The 22,290-nt window shown below is 36.9% G+C and overlaps 1 protein-coding gene across 1 annotated transcript; it reads left to right on the forward strand.

Moving 5' to 3' along the window:
* Positions 1–5,251: 5,251 nt before the first annotated feature.
* LOC122747907 (NXPE family member 4-like) lies at positions 5,252–21,940 on the forward strand (the record flags this gene model as incomplete). Its single annotated transcript, XM_043993689.1, is given in 4 exon segments — positions 5,252–5,288; positions 13,206–13,327; positions 13,330–13,420; positions 21,426–21,940. Coding segments are annotated over 4 exon segments (765 nt in total), but the record flags the coding sequence as incomplete, so codon positions are not given.
* Between the last annotated feature and the right edge of the window lie 350 nt (positions 21,941–22,290).

Here is a 22,290-nt window from a genome sequence, read left to right on the forward strand (position 1 = left end):
ACAATTAGTGTTAGAACTGGGAAAAGCTGTAGGAATCTCTTCAGGTTTCTCTGAAAAAGCATGGTTGGGAGAGGGAGAGATATTTCCTTGTGTGAGTAAGTTGCTGGCTCTTTTAACAAAAATAAAAAGAAAAATAGAAAATCCACAAAAACAAAGCATTAACATGATCTTATCTCCCATTTGTCTGGTTAAACAGACTAAAATCAAAAATAGGGTAATTAGGGAGTTTAAAAGGTCCATTTGAAAAAATTTAAGGGGAAAACACAGCCAGTACATCAGTACTTAGTTAAAGGGAGAGGGTAGGGGAAATTTCTTACCCAACCAGAAGATCAGAAGACTGAGGTTTAGCTTTCCTCTTCGTGGTCAGCCATCTGTTAAGGGCTAAAACTCCAGCTAAACTGTCCAAAATATCCAATGAGTGGTCGCCAATAAATTATAAGCTTTAGCAAGAGTTAGACTTTTAAGCATTTATTAAGGAGAATAAGAATTTGGTAAAGAGAGAGAGAAAGGCCTAGATTCCTATCTATTAAAGGGATAGCACATTTCTAGCTCCGCTCTCCATCAGAGTCCAGAGGAAAGAGTGTCAGACAGAGCACTACTCTCTTCCTTCTTCCTCCCACTACCCAACGTCACTTCCTGATGCCAAAGAAAAGACTCCTGGTCTTGCCCTCAAAGACCTTCACTTCATGGGTGGAACTCTTCTACAGTAAGTCTCCAGCAGGTGGCGTCATTCCAATCGTTACAGTTCCTACTGACAGCAGATTCATATTTCAAGGGTACAGATTTGATTTTTATACTCTTTTAGGTTTTCTCAGAATACAAAGACAATTACCTGCATTATATGGCAGCTTAGGATAAAAAAAAGCAAAGCATTTCACAGTAGAGGGAGGGGTAGAAAAAGAAATGGATCAGCCAAGGGAGAAAAGATGAGTATTTGGAATGAAAGTGATAGGATTTATTATCAGGAAAAGAAAATATTTCCTGTTCAATTGCAGGAAATAAGAGGTAAAGATCATATACTTTTTTTTTTTTTTTTGGCTGGGCAGTTGGGGTTAAGTGACTTGCCCAGGGTCACACAGCTAGTAAGTGTTAAGTGTCTGAGGTCGGATTTGAACTCAGGTCCTCCTGAATCCAGGGCTGGTACTCTATCCGCTATGCCACCTAGCTGCCCCCAAGATCATATACTTTTACAACTGTGAAAAAAGTTCTTTTAGAGAACACCGTAGGGTCCCTTATCCAAGGACAGCAAGTAATTGTTACAACAGTGGACAGGACCATCTGAATTACCATGCTCTTGTATAGCTTGCTAATATTTTATTTTTCCTTCAATAAAGATTGAAGACATTTTACTATTAGGCCACCTTGTAGTTGGGGGATTTGTCCATCAAGATGTTGCAAAATAATTGTGGTTTCTCTTTTCCTCCTATAGAAGTGAGAAGTTAAATAAAGGGAGAATAATTAGGAGGTATCACAAGAACCCAGGGTATAGGTGAGAAGTACATGAATTGCGGTAATTGTGATGTGTGTTAAGAGAAGCAGAAAGTTTCAAGATTATGTTATAATCAACAAGACTTGGCAACTAAGTGGTTAAGAGGAATGAATGAGATGAAGTGTTGAGGATAAATCATAGGTTGAGAAGCTAGATGACTAGAAGAATGGTTATATCCTTGACAAAAATAGACAAGTTAATGGGAGGGTTGGAATTTTTTTCTGGGGAGAGAGGGAAGGGAATAATATATTCTCTCTTGGACATGATGAATTTCAGAGGCCTATGCAGATAGAGGTGTTCAGCTGGTAATTGAAGATATAGGATTGGACCTCAAGAAAGACATGAGGGTTGAATTTATGCATGTATAGTCATATAGATGAATATACTATTGATAATGCTTTCTTTCTTTAGTCATTATAATTCATACTCTATTGTATAGTTTAAAAAATTGTTCACATGAAGAATTTGGACAAAAATATCAAAAATCATTAGAAAGCTAGGTCTCATTTGCCAAGCCCTCTCTATTCCCCCACCCCCAGTTCTGTAGCATAAGAAAGTTTAAAAGTCACATTTAAAGAAATGTAAGAGTAATAGCAGAAATCTCAAAAACTACAAGATAAAAATGTCAAAATTGGACAAAATATACTAATAACTTTATTAAATTGGGTGAAATTTACAATAGTAGGACTCACTTAAAAGACAGACAGTAGTTAAATAATTTATAAATACAAATTTACAACAAGAAATCCATTCATGCACTAGAGAAATTAAAATATATTTAAACTTACCTTTTACATTTGCAATTTAATATATAGAAATATAATCATTTCTAACTATAATGGCAATAATCAAGTCTTCGTTTGGGATTATAATGTTCTATAATGTTCGCCACATAATGGTAAAGATATTTAAAACATACATTTGATACAGAAAGACATTTAATATTGATTAGGAGTCATAACAATAAAAACAGAAGAAGCTATCTCAAATAAAGGGAAATATAACTCAGTAATTCAAAAGAGAAGTATAACTTGTTTCATTTACTAATTTTAATAAAGTAGACACAGAAGAAAGATTTGTGACAATTGGAGTGATACTACCTGCTGGAGAGTTACTGTAGGAAAGCTCCGCCATGAGGAGAAGGCATCTCAGGGCAGGCCATGAGGCTTGGAGGGTCAGTTCCTTGGTGTCAGGAAATGACATTTGATGTTTCCGGTTTAGACAGGAGGCTTGTGGGACGAAGAAGGGGCAAGGCTCACTCTCTTTCATCAGGACCTTGTGGAGAGGGGAGTGAGAAATGTTGACTCCCTGAGATAGATAGATGTAGGCATCTAGGCCTCTTTCTCTCTCTTCACCAAATCCTTATGCTCCTTAATAAATGCTTATAAGGCTAAACTCTTGCTAAAGCTTCTAATTTATTGGAGACCACTCATTAGATTTTTAGACAGTATAGCTAGAATCCTAGCTACAGATAGGTGCATTTAACTTTCAAAGCAACATCAAATAAAATAAGGAGAAAAATGACAGAAAAAAGTGTATGACTTAAAATAGTAAACATAAAAGCCTAAGTCATCCCATTAAAAAACAAAGACAGTTATATCATGGATTAAAAAAACAAACGATATCCATTAATATTTTGCATATAGAAAACATACTTAATACAAATTATATACATTTATTAAAATTTTTAAATGGCCCAAAATGCATTACACAATTATAAGCTCAAAATAAAGTAGAATTCTGATAATGATATCTGAAAAAGTGAAATAGTCATACAGATATAGATAGACATATCCTACATAATTTCAAGGGAGTAGAAATAAGACACTATTTTTGGACCATGTTGTCATACAATTTGATGTAATTAATAATAATATGAAAAACAGTTGAAATTTCATCAGAGGTAAAGTTTTTTTAACTTACTGACTATACTAATAAGAAACAAACGGAGAAATATATGACTTCTACTCAACAGCACTAGAAAGCAAAAAAGAAATATGCATTTAATTAAGTGCCTATTATGATCCAGGCACTGGTAGTTCAAACAAGGGAGGAAACTCTACAAATTGGGGACAGAGAATAGAAAGAAAGAATACAAAAGGGGGGGGGAAGGGCAGCTAGGTGGCACAGTGGATAAAGCGCCGGTCCTGGATTCAGGAGTACCTGAGTTCAAATCTGGCCTCAGACACTTGGCACTTACTAGCTGTGTGACCCTGGGAAAGTCACTTAACCCTCATTGCCCTGAAAAAAAAAAGAATACAAATAGGAGTAGAAATAGATAACATGAGATAAATGAAAGAGCAGATAATGGTGGGATCAAATTCTCCAGTGAAATTTACAGGCTATTAGCAAATGATAAACAAAAAATGCAAAGGAAAACCACAAATCAGCAAAATTACAAAAGGAAAAAGGACAGCACAAATAAACAAAAGAAACACAAAATATTGAGGACAACTATACACAGATAGATTCTCATTTAATATATTTGAGAATTTAAAGGAAATTGATGATTATATAAAAACATGAACAAAACTGACACAAGAAATTAATCATTTAAATAACCAATCTCAAATGAAGGTTTAAAAAAATCCTCACAGAATTACTTTACAAAGGAAATATCCAAATGAATTCCAAACCGAATTGTTTCCAACTTTCCAGTGATATGTAATTCATATATTATATAGATTATTTATAAATATAGAGAAAAATGGAAAACACTACCCAATTCCTCACATCAAACAAATATAATAATAGTGATCTGGTAAAGAAAATTATGGGGGAGATTATTCACTAAAATTATTTACATAAATGAAGTTACAGATCAGAATCAAAAAGAGAAAAGAAATTAAGAAAAGATAAAAAATGAACCCTAGGGGCAGCTAGATGGCACAGTGGATAGAGCACTGGCCTTGGAGTCAGGAGTACCTGAGTTCAAATCCGGCCTCAGACACTTAACACTTACTAGCTGTGTGACCCTGGGCAAGTCACTTAACCCCAACTGCCTCACTTAAAAAAAAATGAACCCTAGTTAAAAATGAGTACATTTACAAACACTAAAGCCTTTGACTGTGGATCACAACAAAATTTGGAAAGTCCTCAAAGAGATGGGAGTACCAGGTCATCTTACTAGTCTCCTGAGGAATCTGTATGCAGGTCAAAAAGCAAAAGTTAGAACCACACACAAAATAACCGATAGATTTAGGATTGGAAAAGGAATATGAGAAGAATGTATACTGTTACCTCATGTATTTTACTTATATGTGGAGTACACCATGCAAAATGTCAGGTTGGATGAATCAAAAACCAGAATTAAGGTTGCCAGGAGAAGCATCAACAGTCTTACCTGTGCAGATGATACCACTCTGATGGAAGGAAGTGAAGAAAAATTAAGAAGACTCTTGATGAGGGTGAAAGGGGAGAGTGTAAAAGCTGGAAGTTTAGCATAAGAAAACTAAGATGTTGGTAACTGGTCCCTTCACTTCCTGGCAGATAGAGAGAGAAGAAATGGAAGCAGTGTCAGATTTTATATTCTTGGGCTCAAATATCACTGTAGACAACAACTGCAAACATTGAGTTAAAAGATGCTTGCTTCTTGGAAGGAAAACTATGGCAAACCTGGATAGCACACTAAAAAAGCAGAGACATCACCTTGACAACAAAGGACCCTACAAACAAAGATATGGTTTTTTCAGTAGCAATGTATGACTGTGAGAATGGGATTATAAGGAAGGCTGAACACCATAGAATTGATGCTTCTGAATTATGGTACTGGAGAAGAATTTTGAGAATCCCTTGGAAAGTAAGGAGATAAAATCAGTCAATATTTAAAGAAATTAATTCAGGCTATTCATTGGAAGGTCAAATACTGAAGCTGAAGTTTAAATATTTGGCTACATAATGAGAAGACAGGACTCATTGGAAAAGATCCTGATGTTGGGAAAGATTGAAGGTAAAAGGAAAAGGGGATGCAAAGGAGAGGGATGGGTAGTATCATAGAAACAATGAACATGAACTTACACAGATTTCAAGAGAAAGTGGAGGGGAGAAGTTATTGGTATGCCATGGTCCATAAAGAGTCAGACACATCTGAAAAACTGAACAACAATTTACAATAACAATGTAGGCTATATATTTAAGAATTAAGCTATCTTGAAACAGAAAAAACTTCTATGTAGACAACTATAAACTCTAATGACTCAAATAAGAGAACTAATAATTAGAGGGATATTCAGTGTTCATGGATGGATCAGATTAACAATAAAAATGACAGTAATCCCAAGGTAAATTTATATTTTAATTTAGTATCAATCAAAATAGCAAGGAGAATCTTTATCAAACTAGATAAAATTATACTTAAATTTATATCAATTATGTAAAGAATAATATCAAAATCAGATGGGAAAAAAGCTATTGCTAAAATTCATTAAGGAAACTCTAAATCTACACTCAATAAATAGTCAAAGGATATAAATAGGAAATTTAATGTGTTGTTTAAAAATTTAAATGTGGGTTTTAATCTCCCCCACCCAGTTTTTTGGGGAAACTGGCTAAAATCACTGATAAATTCACCAAGAGTTTACAAAGGAGATCACGACCTAATAGATTTACAGGGGCATCAGGCATAAGTAAAAATGAATGTTCTACTGTCAAAGGCCCCATAGATACCATGCGAGGGGTTAATTCTGCCACTCTTTGGGCCTTTCCCAAGACTCCTAAAATGTTCTGTCCCTTTCTTCTCTCTCATTTCCTTCATAAATATATGTTGTTATTTCTTTATTTCTTTCACAGAATCTATTAGGTCTCTCATCAGGTCCTTGACCTGTATTTATAAATTTTTGCCAGTTATCAGTCTTCCTAGTACAGGATTCCATTGCCTTCAGCAATGTTTCTCTTGCATCTTTCAACATATCAAAATGCCTAGAGTCATTGGGGTCCCAGTCAGGGTCTTGAATAGGCCACCAATATCAACCTTTCCCATGGCTTCCAGGCCATTTGCTGCAGCTATTATATCTGTTCTTTCCCCTGGGGATAATATTGTTTCCATAATCTTAGTAACATCATTCCAAGTGGGCTGATATGCTCTAAAAATTGTCCTAAACTGGGGCAGCTAGGTGGAGCAGTGGCTAGAGCACTGGCCCTGGAGTCAGGAGGAACTGAGTTCAAATCTGGCCTCAGACACTTGACACTTACTAGCTGTGTGACACTGGGCAAATCACTTAACCCCAATTGCCTCACCAAAAAAAAAAAATTGTCCTAAACTGGCTGATAACTGCTATGGAATCCTCATCAAATTTAGGAATACTTTGTTTCCATGAAACCAAATCATTGGGTGCAAAAGGCGTGTATTGTCTGAGCTTAAATATAGCACATTTTTTTAAAAAAAACATTTTCTTTCTTTTGTTAAAAAATAAAAGTATTGTATTATTTTCCAGCCACATGTAGAGATAGTTTTCAGCACCTGTTTATATAAGATTTCCAATTTCAAAATTTTCTCCCTCCCTCCCCTCCCTCTCCCCCTCCCCTAGACAGCAGGCAGGCAATTTGATATGGGATATATATATCCTATATATATATCTATATAAAATTTTTATCTTCTCTGTCTCCTCTACAGGTGAATCATTTCTTTCTTTATTTGTTTGGTTGGCATGGAGGAAATAGAGGGAAAGGGAATAGGAGTTGGCTCATTTGGAATTTCAGTCTGAAAGGCCTTGCATTCAATCTTGGGTTTGGTTTGAGTTGTATTATTGGGAATTTTGGTTTGAGAGGCCTTGTTTCTAAGCTTGGGCTTGGATTGAGTCAGATCATTTATTGTTTCAGTTTGGGAGACAGACTCAGATTTAAGCCGGGGCCTGGAATCTCTTTGTTCTGTATCTCCAGTATGATAATCCCTGCTTGCTCTGGCCCAGATTTTCCAATAAAGTGAATGTTCAGGTGGGGAGTAGCATAGGATTCTTTTCAAATGCCTTAATGTTTGGGGATTAAATGACCCATGTTTGGGCCATTCTTCTTGTAATGCTTCATGCCACATAAAACACAGTTTGATAAGCTTTCCCCTAGTCATGGTTGTATTTGCTATAATTTTTCCCTTATTCCAATCCATAAGTAGCTTTCTTAATAGGGAATCCTGGGGAATAATCCTCATTCTAATATCCTCCATGACATGCTAAACTTTCCATGCCACATAACAAAGCCTGACAAAATTAAGAATAGGAATAAAAAAATATTCATTAAATTCAAACCGACCAAGTATCCATGTGATCTTTTCCATTTCTCTGATTAGTGAAGCTAAAGTTAGAAAAGAGGTACTTGGGAAGTTTAAAAAATCCATTTGAAAATTTAAAGGGAAAAAAAGCCAATACTTAGCAGTACTTTCGAATTTAAAGGGACAGGGGAGGGGAAATCTTACTCAACTGGAGGATCAGAAGACGAAGGTTAAGCTTTCCTATTTGTAGTCACCAAACTGTGTTGTTTAAAAACCTAATGTGGGTTTTAATCTGTACCTCTCAGTTTTGGGGGGAAACTGGCTAAAATCACTGATAAATTCACCAAGATTTTAGGCTTTTAATGGTTTATTAAAAGATATGAGATAGTAAAGAGAGAGAAATCCTAGCCTTCCTAACCGCTCACGTGAAGTCCTGCCACCAAGCCAATGTCTGAAACAAAAAAGAGGAAGAAGCTTTCCACCAGCGTAGGCCTCCTACTTTGTGTCCTCCCAGAAATGGGAGGCTCTTCAAGTTGATTGGCTCTACTAAGTCAATCCAGTCAGACCCCTGGTCATCTACCAAACTCCATTATTTTAACACATTTAGAAAGAAGAAATATAAATTGCTAATAATTACTTTAGAATATTTACCTTAATCATAAAGGAAATGAGAATTTTAGAAAACTTTGAGTTCCCTGTCATATCTATCAAATTGAGAAAAATATTTTAAAATGAAACTAAGTGCTGATAGGGTTATAGAAAGACAGGTACACTGATTCAATGCTAGTGGAAATGTAAATTGGAAAAATCTTTCTTGAGAGGAATCTGGTGGTACACAATAAAAGATACAAAAATAGTCCTACCTTATTATTTCATTGTTATGAATACACACTAATGGTGTTATTTTTAAAAAGGAGCTATGCATGCAGAGATTGTTATGGTAAAACATTTGTAATTATAAAACAAAAAACTAAAGACAACCTTAATTTCACAACAGGTAAAATGATTAAATAAATTGTACTAGATTAGTAAAAGAGAAAGATTACTGACTATACAATTATGACCAATAAGTATCCAAGAAATTTGGAAAGAAGTTTATAAAATAATAGAAAGTGAAAAAAAGTAGAACCAAAAAGACAGTGGACACTATTAAGGGCCACATAAGAGTAAAAGTTAAAGGACAGAAAAACAGGGTATCAATAAATTAAGAAGCATTTGTTAAGTGTTGTTTATCCTTCATTTTCAGAGAACCAATGACATTATGGGGTGTTGTCTTGATTTGTACATGAATTTGGTTTAAGTGAGACAAAATTACACAGAGTCATCAGCCTCACTTTCTCTTCCAGACCCATCTAACTCCAGTTGCAAGACAAAAGTCAAGACAAGATGTAGTGGATGACCTTGGTGTCTTCAATGTCTGACCAAGCTCTAAGTGCTCCACAGGGCCTCCTTCAACCACCTTTATGGTCATTTGAATATGTTGTTCTCACCTGCCTGGGAAGCTTTCACATTCTTGGGGTAGACAATCCCCTAACTCATCAATGGGTTTGAGACCTGTTGATTACTCTTAATCTGGTTTAGCTGTCTGCAAAGATGGCTTTCTGAGATGTGGCTGCTACATATGCTATAGCTTCTTGGAGCCACAGGTGACAGTTGGGTTAAGGTAGACACCAACAATGGATGGGCAGTACTGAAAAAGGCTTTAATAAGACCTTCCACTAAAGGTGCTAGTTCTTCATGAACATCCCATACTCACATTTATTAAGTATTTACTATATATCAGACATGTTGCTAAGTCCTTCCCAGAGCCTATCAAAGACCTCATTTCTTTATCTTCTCCCCCATTACAGAAACAGAAACAACTTATCAGCTAACACTCATATGTTCTGACAGCCTCATAACTGACACTCAGAATTTCTGGCATTCATGAGTGGCCCATCATATGTATTTTTACCATTCCAAAATAATAATTGGGGCCATTGTTAGGGACTATTGAAGGAATTAATGTGCATAGTAAATTTACTGTTTTAATTTTATGTAGAATTTTAGCAGTTTCATGACTGAAATTCCTCTAATCATTTCTTCTTACTTTAATCATTCTTTTTTTTTGTTGTTACAAGGGATTTCTTTTTTTTCTTCTTTTTTATTAATCATAAAAGTATTTTATTATTTTCTAGTTAAATGTTTTCAACATTTGTTTATGTAAGATTTCTAGTTTCAAATTTTTCTCCCTCCCTCCCACCTCCCCAAGACAGCAAGGAATCTGATATAGGTTATATATGTACAATGACATTAAACATAGTTCTGCATTAGTCATGCTGTGAAAGAAGAATTAGGGCAAAAGGGAAAAACCTCAAAAATGAAAAAAAATAGAAATAGTATGGTTCAATTTGCATCTAGATGCCACAGTTCTTTTTTTTTTTTCTGGATTTGGAGAGCATTTTCCATCATGAGTTCTTCTATGGAAGTCTTCTCCAACCCCTCTTAATCCCAGTGCCTTCCTTCTGTCAATTATTTCCTATTTATGCTGCATATGACCTGCTTTGTATACATGTGTCTGAATGTTTTTCTCCCCCATTATATTGTAAGTTCCTTGAAGGCAGGAAGTATCTCTTTTTGTATCCTCCATGATTAGCACAGTGCCTGGAACATAGTATCACTTTATTAATGTTTATTGATTGATTGATTCACCTCTGTATTATTAGAAAACATTTTCAACCAATATTAATAAAATATTTTCATTAAATAGTTAAAATAAGTCATTTTAATGGAAACATCAAGATAATTACTTCTTTGAAATATTCTCTTAAAACCAAATAATCATCATGGCCTCTCAAAGTTGGAAGGTACTTCAGAGGTCATCTGCTCCAACTCATACCTGAACCTTCTCTAATATTCCTAACAAATTAATCAAACTCTGACCGAATATCTCCAGTGTAGGGTAACCCACTATTTCCTGAGTAATTCTACCACACCTTTGTTTATCTTTTGTTCTTAGGTAGATTTTCCTTCGCTTAAAATTGTCTTATTGGATATTCAAACTTGATGTCCCAGAGATATCTCAAATTCAACATGTCCAAAACAGAACTCATCATTCTATCCTCCCATCCCCCATTTTCCCCTCTCCTAAACTTCATTATTATTGTCCAAGGCATGACTGTTTTAGTCTGGTTTGTAAGCATTAATCTGGACTCCTCTATTTCCCTCACTCTACACTCGACGTTCATATCCAATAAGTGGCCAAAAATGGCCACTGCCTTCATAATTTCTCTCATATCCAATCCTTTCTACTCATGCAGCTACCACCTCAATTCAGTCCCACCTCACATCTCTCCATGATCCTAACAGCCTCCTATTTAGTCTCCTTGCCATCTATGTCTCTCCCCATTCAGTATGACCTACAAAGAGTGCCAAAACACATGACATCCTGTATCCTATCTCTAGGTTTTTGCATTGGCCATCCTTCATGCCTGGAACACACTTCCTTCTCACTTCTACCTCTAAGAGTCTTTCTTTTCCTTCAAGTCTCAGCTCAATCACCACTTCCTACATAATGCTTTTCTTGATGTGTCCACTCTCCCAATCTGATAGTTCCCTCCTTCTCAATCTACCTTTGCAACTAAATGCTTTATATTTATTTGTATTTGTTCTCTTTACATGGGTTAGTACTCCCTTATATGTTGTTTTGATGTCTTCTCTCATTAAAGTGTAAACTCCTTCCAAAAAGAAATTGTTTAATTAATTTTATTTGTATCCTTGGCAACTAGCACAGTGCCTAGCATATAAGGAGTCATTTCAGTTGTGTCCTACACTTTGTGACCCCATTTAGGTTTTTCTTAGGAAAGATACTGGAGTGTCTTGCCATTTCCTTCTCCACTTCATTTTATAGATGAGAAAACTGAGGTAACCAAGGTTAAGTGTCTTGCCCAGGATCATCCAGTTAGTAATAGTGTCTGAGGCCAGATTTGAACTTAGGTCTTCCTGACTCCAGGCCCAGCACTGTATCTACTGTACCACCTAGCTGCTCTATAGCATATAATAGATGTTTAATAAATGCTATTTGATTAAGTTATTGATCCTAAGTACTTTCAGCTAAAGTGTAGGTCTCTTCAAGAATGAAGGACAAACAACAATCTGTGAATAGTAGTAGCTGACAACCAGTCAGTTGCAGCTGAGCAATGCTGCTATTTGCTCCTCCTCTTGGTCCTCTTCCTCCTCCTCTTCTCCTTCTTCTTCTCTTCTTTCTCCTTCTCTTCCCCATCCATATGGGGAATCATGCCCTTACATGTGGGTGCTTTGTCCAAAGGAATATAAATTTTGACTGCTTATACTTCTCAAGGGATCCTGGTGTTTGGGTGCTAGATTTTTTTTTCTTCCCTATTTATGTATTCTATCAATTTTTTTCCCTGAAAAATTGAAACAACTAACTCTTTTGTCTCATGTAGTTTCCTTTATGGTTTCTTGAAATAACAGCTATGGAAAAACCAAGCTTTGATAAAGCCCATCATCATTGAAATGAAGCTACTTGACTATGCCTTTAAACCCAAATTATTCTGGCTTTCACTGATTGGCTAATAATAGGTCCCAGTCCAAGATTCACTTTCTTCTCTTTTGGTTTTGATGAATCAGAGTGAATATAAATGGTAATGGTTTCAGTTCTGGCCAGAAACCCTGAGGGTATTTCCTCTCACCACCCCACTTCCCACCACCACCAAAACTGATTCTTTTTTTTTTCTTTTCTTTTTGCAGGCAACGGGGGTTAAGTGACTTGCCCAGGGTCACACAGCTAGTAAGTGTCAAGTGTCTGAGGCCAGATTTGAACTCAGGTACTCCTGAATCCAGGGCCGGTGCTTAACCACTGAACCATCTAGCTGCCCCAACTGATTCTTTTTTGATGGCAGAGAAGGCCATCTTTTGACTCAATTCTTACCTAGCCTAAATCACTAAGTAAATGTTGCTTCAGACAAAGTAAGATCTGGGAAAGACCTTAGCTTAAAAAGGCCAAGATCTTGTGCTGCATCCTGCGATATCGCCAAGTTGTCTGCATCTGTGCTTTGACACTAGACTCTGATGACTCAGAAAGAGAGAGTGATTGACTTTTCATAGCTTTGGCTCAGTTAAATCCAATTCGCTTGCAAGTCAAGACATAATTTTCCTAATGTCATTGATACTATTTGAGAAGAACAAACAGTGACTTCTATACTTTAGTGTGTGGCCACTTCTACTCTTCCCTGGTAAGGGCAGACTAACATCCTTTTAATCATAACTACCACATCTAGCTAACAAAAGTGAGGCAGGGTAACCTCAGGTTAAAATTAAGACATTTCTTTTTAACATGAGCAACTAAGGTAGAGATCATCATATTTGGTCTTAGAGAATTACCTAGCAATGCTAAGGACTGAAAATTATCTATTACTCAACATGCAAATGAATTTAAGCTAGAACAATCAATATTTATAGATTGCTTTTGTTTCTTTGATATTTTTTGAAACTATTATTGTGTTTCATTGACAGACCAAACAATACCATTAAAAGGAAAATGCAAACCTGGGATGTGGCCTCCAGTCCCTAATGGCTATGTCTGGCATAACACATGGAATCTGGTCTCCTGCAATTTGTCTCATTTCCACACAGAGACCCAAATGAATGTTTGAAGGGAAAGCTCATTTATATCTTGGGAGACTCTACAACCCATCAGTGGATAGAATACTTCATAAAGCACATTAAAAGTGAGTTTTGATATTGAGCTCATCCTCAAATCTCTTTCAGAATCTGCTTCTACAGGTTCCTAGGGTAGGGGATATGGTCACATAATGTATTTTTTCATATTCCTTAATTTCAAAATTTTACACTTTTTATCTAAGATGTGGTTACCATTCCTTTGCATTTAGACATTTCACAGACTTAATGGGAACCAATGAGGATAAGATGCCTCTCTTCCTTCTTCACAGATAGTTCCCACTTTCTTATTCACACAGTGAATTCATTCAAATTAAAATCCAGATAGTATGACCTACATTTAATTAAACTGGAGTGGGGCAGCTAGGTGGCACAGTGGATACAGCACCGGCCCTGGAATCAGGAGTACCTGAGTTCAAATCCGACCTCAGACACTTAACACTTACTAGCTGTGTGACCCTGGGCAAGTCGCTTAACCCCAATTGCCTCACTAAAAAAAAAAAAAAAAAATTAAACTGGAGTAGGAACATTAGTTTCTGCTTCTCTTCCCTTCCTTCAGAGATGTTATGAGATTTAAAAACAATAGGAGAGTGGTTCTCCATTATTTTAAGAAAAAATCTGGAAGAGGAACCCCCATCACCTCTTTTGACAGTAAATTGTACTGTAGAGCCCCTATTCACAAATTCACAAAGAGAATTTCCACTCAGTGTTCCCACAGCAGTCAGAGAAATGATAACTTCAGTTCCACCCCTAATTTTATAGCTAAGGAAATGGAAGTCCAGAGAGTTGAATCAGAACTAGTGCCAGAACTTGCATTGCAAAGACTGTGATAAAATAATGGGACTTGGCAGAGGCCCAGGAGCCCCACCTGAAGATTTGATTGAATTGGGTGAGACTGAGAGATTGATTAATGATGATTAAAATGGGACCACACCTGGCCAGCCCTGAGTAGGGTGTTGTTCTCAGAAGTTGAACCTAGTTAAGGTTGATTAAACTGAGATCACACATGGCCAACCTTGATTAGAGTATATTCTCAGAGGCAGTGGACTGTGACATCAACAGGAGACCACTCTTGATCAATCAACTTGAAGAACCTCCCATTTCAGGGAGGAGGACTGGAAGTAGGAAGCTGAGGCTGGTGGACTAGAGCTTCTTTTGGGTTTGAGACAATCAGCCTGGTGGCAGGACTTCACGTGGGCTGCTAGAAAAGCTAGGATTTCCATGTTATAAGGAATCTGTTCTCAATCTTTCTCTTTCTTCACTATCTTATAAAATATCTTTAATAAACCCTTAAAAGCCTAAACTCTTGCTGAATTTATCAGTGATTTTATCCAGCTTCCCCTGCCCAAGACTGGAGGGGGGCAGATTAGAACCCACATTTAGATTTTTAAACAAGACAAGAGTCCAACACCTTCATTTTATGACTTCCTAACTTCTTGCAGAATGCTTAGTCCCTTATATTAAGGATCCCCTTCCAATAGATAAAGATTTGATGGTAAATATCCAAGGGCAGTGTCCTATAAAGGAAAGAACACTAGACTTGGAGTCAGGAAAGACAAGTTCAAACATAACCTAACATACTTATTAAACTGGGGGTAAGTCGTTTAATTTGCTTATACATTTACAGATAAATTTCCTTAACTGTAAATTGAGGGGGTTGGACGCAAGGACTTTTAAGATCTCTTCCAGTTCTAAATCCATGTTGCTATCTTTCCAACCAAGAATTGATTGCATAACATGGGAGATGTTGTCAAAGGACTGCCCAGCATGGCATACCCACATCAACGAAGGTGCTATGTTCTATGAGCAAAACAGAATTGAAGTAGCTCAAAAGAAACATGAGATGTGCAAATTTAGAGAATGCACCCCAAATGTTCACATGGACTATCTGTGTATGACCTGTGGTACAGCATTCCATCATCTTGGTCTGATCAGCCATAGTTGGACACACTATAACTTGATTCTAACATAGTGATGTCATTTAGGTCCTCTTTGAGAATGAAGGACAACAACAAAGCAACCATATTTTAAGCTTGCTGGGGGAAGGTACTATCCTTTCCCTCTTTTTGTGTCCTTAACACTTACCACAGTGCCTGGCACATAGTAGGTGCTGAATAAATATTTATTGACTAATTAACAGAGAATATTTGTGATAGAATCATATAATCTTCAACTCTCAGAGTTGGAAGAGACTCCAGAGTCCACCTACTCTGATCAATGATTGAATGAATAACTCCTTTACAACACCTGTGACATAGTCATCAAGTCTTTGCTCCTGCAGGAGGAGAAACCTATGAACTTCTCAGGTAGGTCATTCCCTTTCTACCCTCCCTTTTTGTTAAGAAGTTCTATTTACAATAAACAAAATCTGTCTGTGTTATTTCTGCACATTCAACTAATCAATTGTCAAATATTTACTAAATGTATGGGGCTTGTTGCTTGTCCTTTGTTTTCAAAGAGGACCAATAACATCATGGGTGATGTCAAATTGTATTTAAGTGAGAGAGAGTAGCACAAAATCATCAACCTCACTCTCTCCCTGAGACATCAGAGGTTAGTGGCAGGACTAAAGTTAGGACAGCTAGAGATGGCCTGGGGTGCAGGCAGTGTCCTTGGTGTCTTCAATGTCTGACCAAACTGTAAGAACTCCATAGCTCCTGCTTCAGTTGCCTTATGGCCATTGGAACAAATTGTTCTCATCTGCTCTTTGTGGTTGGGGAATGTCGTCACATGATTGTGGTGTACATCCCCCATGTGTTGGGCACTCTGTTGAGCATTAGGGATATGTTTTATTAAAACCAAACCACAGAGGTGGGGGATAAGTTGGGCTTTCACATGCAGAGAGGAATAGGGTTCTTTTATCAGCCTTTGGCTTCTATTCCTGAGTTCATGGACCATTTTCACCTCATGGCAAATTTGCTACTGACAAATCAATTCAAATTCCTTGCCTGGGAATCTGGCTTATACCTTAAGGAAAGGGACTACAAAGGGGCTTCTGTTTGAGTGGGGGCAAATAAACCCAGTTCTTTATTCACTGGGAAAGATTACACTGACAACAAGTTGAGAATAATGAATCAATTACACTTAATGAAGCAAAGAGTGCAGAGGTAGTCGCAGGAATGGCACAGGGAGTGGGATGGGAGAGGAAGGCAGAAAATTTGGGAAAGAGATGAGGGAATGAGTGGGGCATATAGAATCAAATAATTGCCAATAACAGTGGGGATCAATCAGACAGCAAGGGCCAAAGTAATTCAAGGAGTGGTGGGGGGTAGGGGTCTGATCACAAGAGCAGATTGATAAATTTTCAGTGTGAAAATTTACCCTTCGGAAATCAGCGAATGCTACAAATCAGGACTTTATATCTTATTTTGTTGATTTTCTAGACTTAAGAAAGCAAGGGAGAAGATTTTACTAAACCAGATTAAGCTTAAAAGTATGTCATGGGTAATTTTTTTTCTGACAGCCATTTGTTAAACATTTACCAGCATACCACTGGATGATGGATGGTCTGTTCAAAGGCAAACCATATAATGTCTTACATAAGGAATAGAGAGAAAACCCACTTGGTTATAGATGTCAGAGTGCAGAAGGAGGAACAAGGTCCAATGAGTTTGGAAAGATAGGTTGGAACCAAATTAGGAAGGGTTTTAATACTTAAACAGAGGAGCCTTGTATTTTACTCTAGATTATTAATTATGGAGCCACAAGAGTTGATTAAGTAGGGAGGTGACAGAGTCAGATACACATTTAAGGGAAATCATTTTGGCAACATTGCTAATAGAATGGGCTGAAACAAGGAAAATAATTAGGAAGCTATTGCAACGATCTAGACAAGAGGTGAGGTGGGACTGAATTAAGATGGAGACACCACAGACATGAATAGAAAAGGTATTGTGAGACATATAAAGGTCAAAATAGAAAGATCTGAAGTCAGAGGGACACAGAAGTCAAAGATAACATTGATGTTATGAATTTGGAAGACTGGAAGAATGATGTTGTCTGACAAAAGTAGATAAGTTTACATGAATGGAGTGTTTGGAGGAAAAGATCATGAGTTCTGTTTTGAACATGGTGATTTTGAGAGGTTCCTGGGAAAATAATTTTTTTTTTTTTTGGTGAGGCAATTGGGGTTAAGTGACTTGCCCAACGTCACAAAGCCAGTAAGTGTCAAGTGTCTGACGCCAGATTTGAACTCAGGTACTCCTGACTCCAGGGCCAATGCTCTATCCACTGTGCCACCTAGCTGCCCCCTGGGACAACCAATTTGAAGTGTTTGCTAGGCATTTGGAAATGTAGAATGGAACTCATGGGAAAAAAAACTGGGGATAGGTGGATGCTTGAATGGATAGATGAATGGATAGAGATACATATATCTATATAGACAGATAATTATACAGATATATACCTCTCTCTCTTCCCCTCCACCCAACAGTTTTATTCCTGAACTCCAGTCCTATATCTCCAATTTTCTATTGAACATTTCATACTGGTTGTCTCAGAAACATCTCAAAATCAACATGTTCAAAACATGGTTATACATAACCCTTAAGTTGTTTGTCTCTTTCCTCAATATCCCATGTTGTTTCATAGAATCAACAGCAGTAATCTCACCATCGGAGTAAGCCACCTCTGGTTACAATCTTTTAGAATCCTTGCTAAAATATGGTGCTTATAAGTGAATGCAAATAATACAGATGTGATTTGAGGAAGGGAAAGTTTGTTGGGACTATCACCTGTGCTTCACTTAAACACAAACTGAGACCCTATTGCCCTTTTGGACTTCCATATCACATTACTGAATCAGTGTGTACTTTAGGGCAGGTCTACAAAAACCTCATACCTGTCATGAAGAAACTGTTGCCTTTCCATGTCTCCCCAAGTCTATACTTAAATGATGAAATGTTTGACCCTTGGTGTAGAATTTTGTATTCATCCCCATTCAATTTTGTCCTATTATAGTTGACACAATTTCATATCCTGACAAGGGTAGGACCTTCTTGGATCCTAATTCTGTCTTTCAATGTGTTAGCTAGTCCTTAATGCCTTTGTGTCATATATTAATTTGATAAGCATTACCTCTATCCCTCCATCTGAATCACTGACTAGGAGTGTTGCATATAGGATAGAGTGCTTGACTTGGGGCAATAGGGTGACATCCTGCCTCAGACATTTAATAGCTGTGTGATTCTGAACAATATCCTTAACCTCTCTCAGCCTCAATTTTCTCATAAATAAAATACAGCACTTAATTCACAGAGATATTGGGAGAATCAAATGAGGTCATGTATATAAAGTGCCTTGAAAGCCTCAACATGTTATGTGAATGTCAGTTATTACTATTATTAGCAGTAATAAAAATAATGAAATCAAAGATTACTGCTTGGGGCATTCTACTGGAGACATTCTTCTATGCTGACATTGATCAGAATTGAATTGAAAAACAACAGAAACCAAAATCCTCCAGCTATTTATTTGAGTTCTTTACTTCCCAGATGTGATGGGGGAAATAGATTCTCACTGGTCTGAAAATATTATCAGAAATCTTCATTTCCCTAAAGCACTGTATTTACATGCATTGTCATTTGAGCTAAACTCTATAAAAGATGCTTAAATTTCACTAAACTCTTTCAGGATGAGCCTGTTTAGGGAAAATAGAAAAGGGACCGGGGAGGAAGGTAAAATTAAGGCAACAGAATCATCCTTTTTTTTTTCTTTCTTTCTTTTTTTTTTTTTTTTGGTGGGGCAATAGGAGTTAAGTGACTTGCCCAGGGTCACACAGCTAGTAAGTGTCAAGTGTCTGAGGCCAGATTTGAACTCAGGTTCTTCTGAATCCAGGGCCAGTGCTTTATCCACTGTGCCACCTAGCTGCCCCAGAATCATTGTTTTTCAACTGTTAGTTTTCTATGCAAATAGGATTAATACTACCCTTATATCCACTACATTGTAAGAGAATTGTAGGGCTATGTTTTTTTGTCACTGAAAAAGTATTTTTTGGATATTTTACTAGAGGCAATCTTTCATACCTATTTCCATGCTGTTGATTTTTTGAGGTTATCAAACTTTCCTAATTTAAAGAGGTAGCTCTTACCTCCAAGACTACACATGTTGCCTTTCTACTCAAAGATCTGAGCATCAGATTGATTATCTTCTCAATCGGTCTTCATTTACTTCAATTTGACAAGAATATGTTATTATTGTTCAGTCATGTTCAACTCTTGATGACCCCATTTGGGGTTCTTTTGGCAGAGATAATGGAGTGGTTTTGCCATTTCCTTCTCCAGCCCATTTTACAGATGAAGAAACTGAGACAAACAACTGTGTGACTTGCTTAGGGCCAGACAACTAGTAAGTATCTAAGGCTGGATTTTAACTCAGCAAGATGCAGCTTCCTAACTCTAGGTCCAGTACTATAAAGATTTCACTGTGCCACCTAGTTGCCTTTCAACAAGAACATATTGCATGCTAATTACAGGTTCACACCCATGCTAGGCAGTGAGTATAAAATAAAAAAGGAGTATGAGCTGGATCCTATAAATCAATCAATCAATCAATCAAGAAATATTTATTAAGCAACTACCATGTGCTTAAAATTGTAACAGGTTCTAGAGATCTTTTTAGAGTTTCTAAGGTATTTAGATAATTCACCTGGGGGAACTCACACAAGGCAAATTGTTACATGGAGGTCAGAAGAAATAGTAAAAGAACACTCTCAAGGTCTCTCTGAAGAACTTTAATATTGATTGTGAGACATGAAAGACACTGGTACAGGACCACCCAGCATGGCATACCTGCATCAAAGAAGGCACCATGCTCTATGAGCAAAGCAGAATTGTGGTAGCACAAAGGAAATAAGATACACAAATCTAGAGAATTTTCCATCCTAGCTGTTCAAACAGACTACTTGTGCCTGACCTTTGATAGAACCCTCTGAATTCTACTGGACTGATCATCTAGAGGTGATTGTACCTTGATCACAACATCATGATATCATTAGTCCTTTTCAAGTATGAGGGAGAAAAAAACATAAAGTATTTTTGAAAGTGAGAAGCAGTGTGTCATAATGAATAGGAAGTTGGAAGTTTTTTTTTTTTTTTTTTAGTGAGGCAATTGGGGTTAAGTGACTTGCCCAGGGTCACACAGCTAGTAAGTGTCAGATTTGACACTGAGGCCAGATTTGAACTCGGGTACTCCTGAATCCCAGGCAGGGTACTGCGCCACCTAGTTGCCCCTTAAGTCCTATTTCTGATACATAGCATGTGATCTCGAGTAAGTCACTTAACCTCTTAGTGCTTTAGGTAACTCTTTAAGACTATAACTTGCAAGTGATATGTACTGTGTTCAAAATAACAGTGATATTGTAAGATGATTAGCTGTGAATGACTTAGTTATTCTCAGCAATACAATGATCCAAGACAACTCCGAAGGATTTATGACAAAAAATTCATTCCATCTCTAGAGAAAGAACTGATCATGTTTGAATATAGATTGAAGCATCATATTTTTATTTTTCTTGAGTTATATTTGTGTTTTCTTTCACAATCTGCTAATATGGAAATGTTTTGCATGACTATACATGTATAACTTATATTGAATTGCTTGTCTTCTTAAAGAAGGAGGGGTGGGAAGAAAGAAGGAAGAGAATTTGGAACACAAAGTTTTAAAAATGGACATTAAAATTGTTTTTACATGTAATTTTGGAAAAATAAAATTCTAAATAAAAAAAGACTATAATTTGCAGAGAACTGCATTAATAGAGGACATTTCCTCATCAGGGAGTACCCAATATGAGAGGAATCATGGCTGTGGTCCATATTCCTAGTCTCCATTCCTTTAGAAAGTATGTAATTAAATGACAAAATGGGTTAAACAAAAACTAGTTCATAATTAATTACCATTATATAGCCTTTTTCATTATTTACCACTTTTTGTACAATTAGTATCTTATTTGGTCCTCCATTTGGCTGACTAATATTCAACATATTCAACTATATTTCTCCTAACCTTTATCCTATGCTTTTGCCTAATCAATCTTAATCCTTTTCTTTTTGTTATCAGCACTAAAGTCTGTTGACCTCCATGGATTTGGGAATCTCCGTCATCAACTTGTTGTGGACTTGGAAAGGAAGATCTCCATTCAATGGCAAAGACATGGCTACCCCTTGATTGGCTCAAGTGTTTATTCAGCAAAAAATAATGAATACCTAGTCCATGCCATTGACAGAATTGAAGGAGACAGAAACACCATTGTTGTCTTTACTCTGGGCCAGCACTTTAGGTTTTTCCCCATTGATGTCTTCACCCGACGAGCCATCAATGTCCACAATGCCATTGAACATCTATTCCAGAGAAGCCCAGAAACAAGAGTTATCTTCAAGGCTGAAAATACTAGGGAAATTAATATTTATTCTGAGTTATTTAGTGATTTTCATGGCTATATTCAGTCTCTGGTTTTGAAAGACATCTTCCAAGATCTCAATGTGGCTGTCATTGATGCCTGGGATACAAATATTGCCTATGGCACCAATAATGTCCACCCACCTGAATATGTAGTTGAGAATCAGATTAACACATTCTTTTTTTTTTATGGGGCAATGAGGGTTAAGTGAGTTGCCCAGGATCACACAGCTAGTAAGTGTCATGTGTCTGAGGCTGGATTTGAACTCAGGTCCTCCCGAATCCAGGGCTAGAGCTTTATCCACTGTACCATCTAACTGCCCCCAGATTAACACATTCTTAAACTATATTTGTTAGAAAACAGATCAAGGGGGCAGCTAGGTGGCGCAGTGGATAGAACACCGGCCCTGGAGTCAGGAGTACCTGAGTTCAAATGTGGCCTCAGACACTTAACACTTAGTAGCTGTGTGACCCTGGGCAAGTCACTTAACCCCAATAGCCTCACTAAAAAAAAAAAAAAAAAAGA

The sequence above is a fragment of the Dromiciops gliroides genome, chromosome 3 (assembly GCF_019393635.1).
Source record: "Dromiciops gliroides isolate mDroGli1 chromosome 3, mDroGli1.pri, whole genome shotgun sequence".
NCBI classification, from domain to species: Eukaryota; Metazoa; Chordata; class Mammalia; order Microbiotheria; family Microbiotheriidae; genus Dromiciops; species Dromiciops gliroides.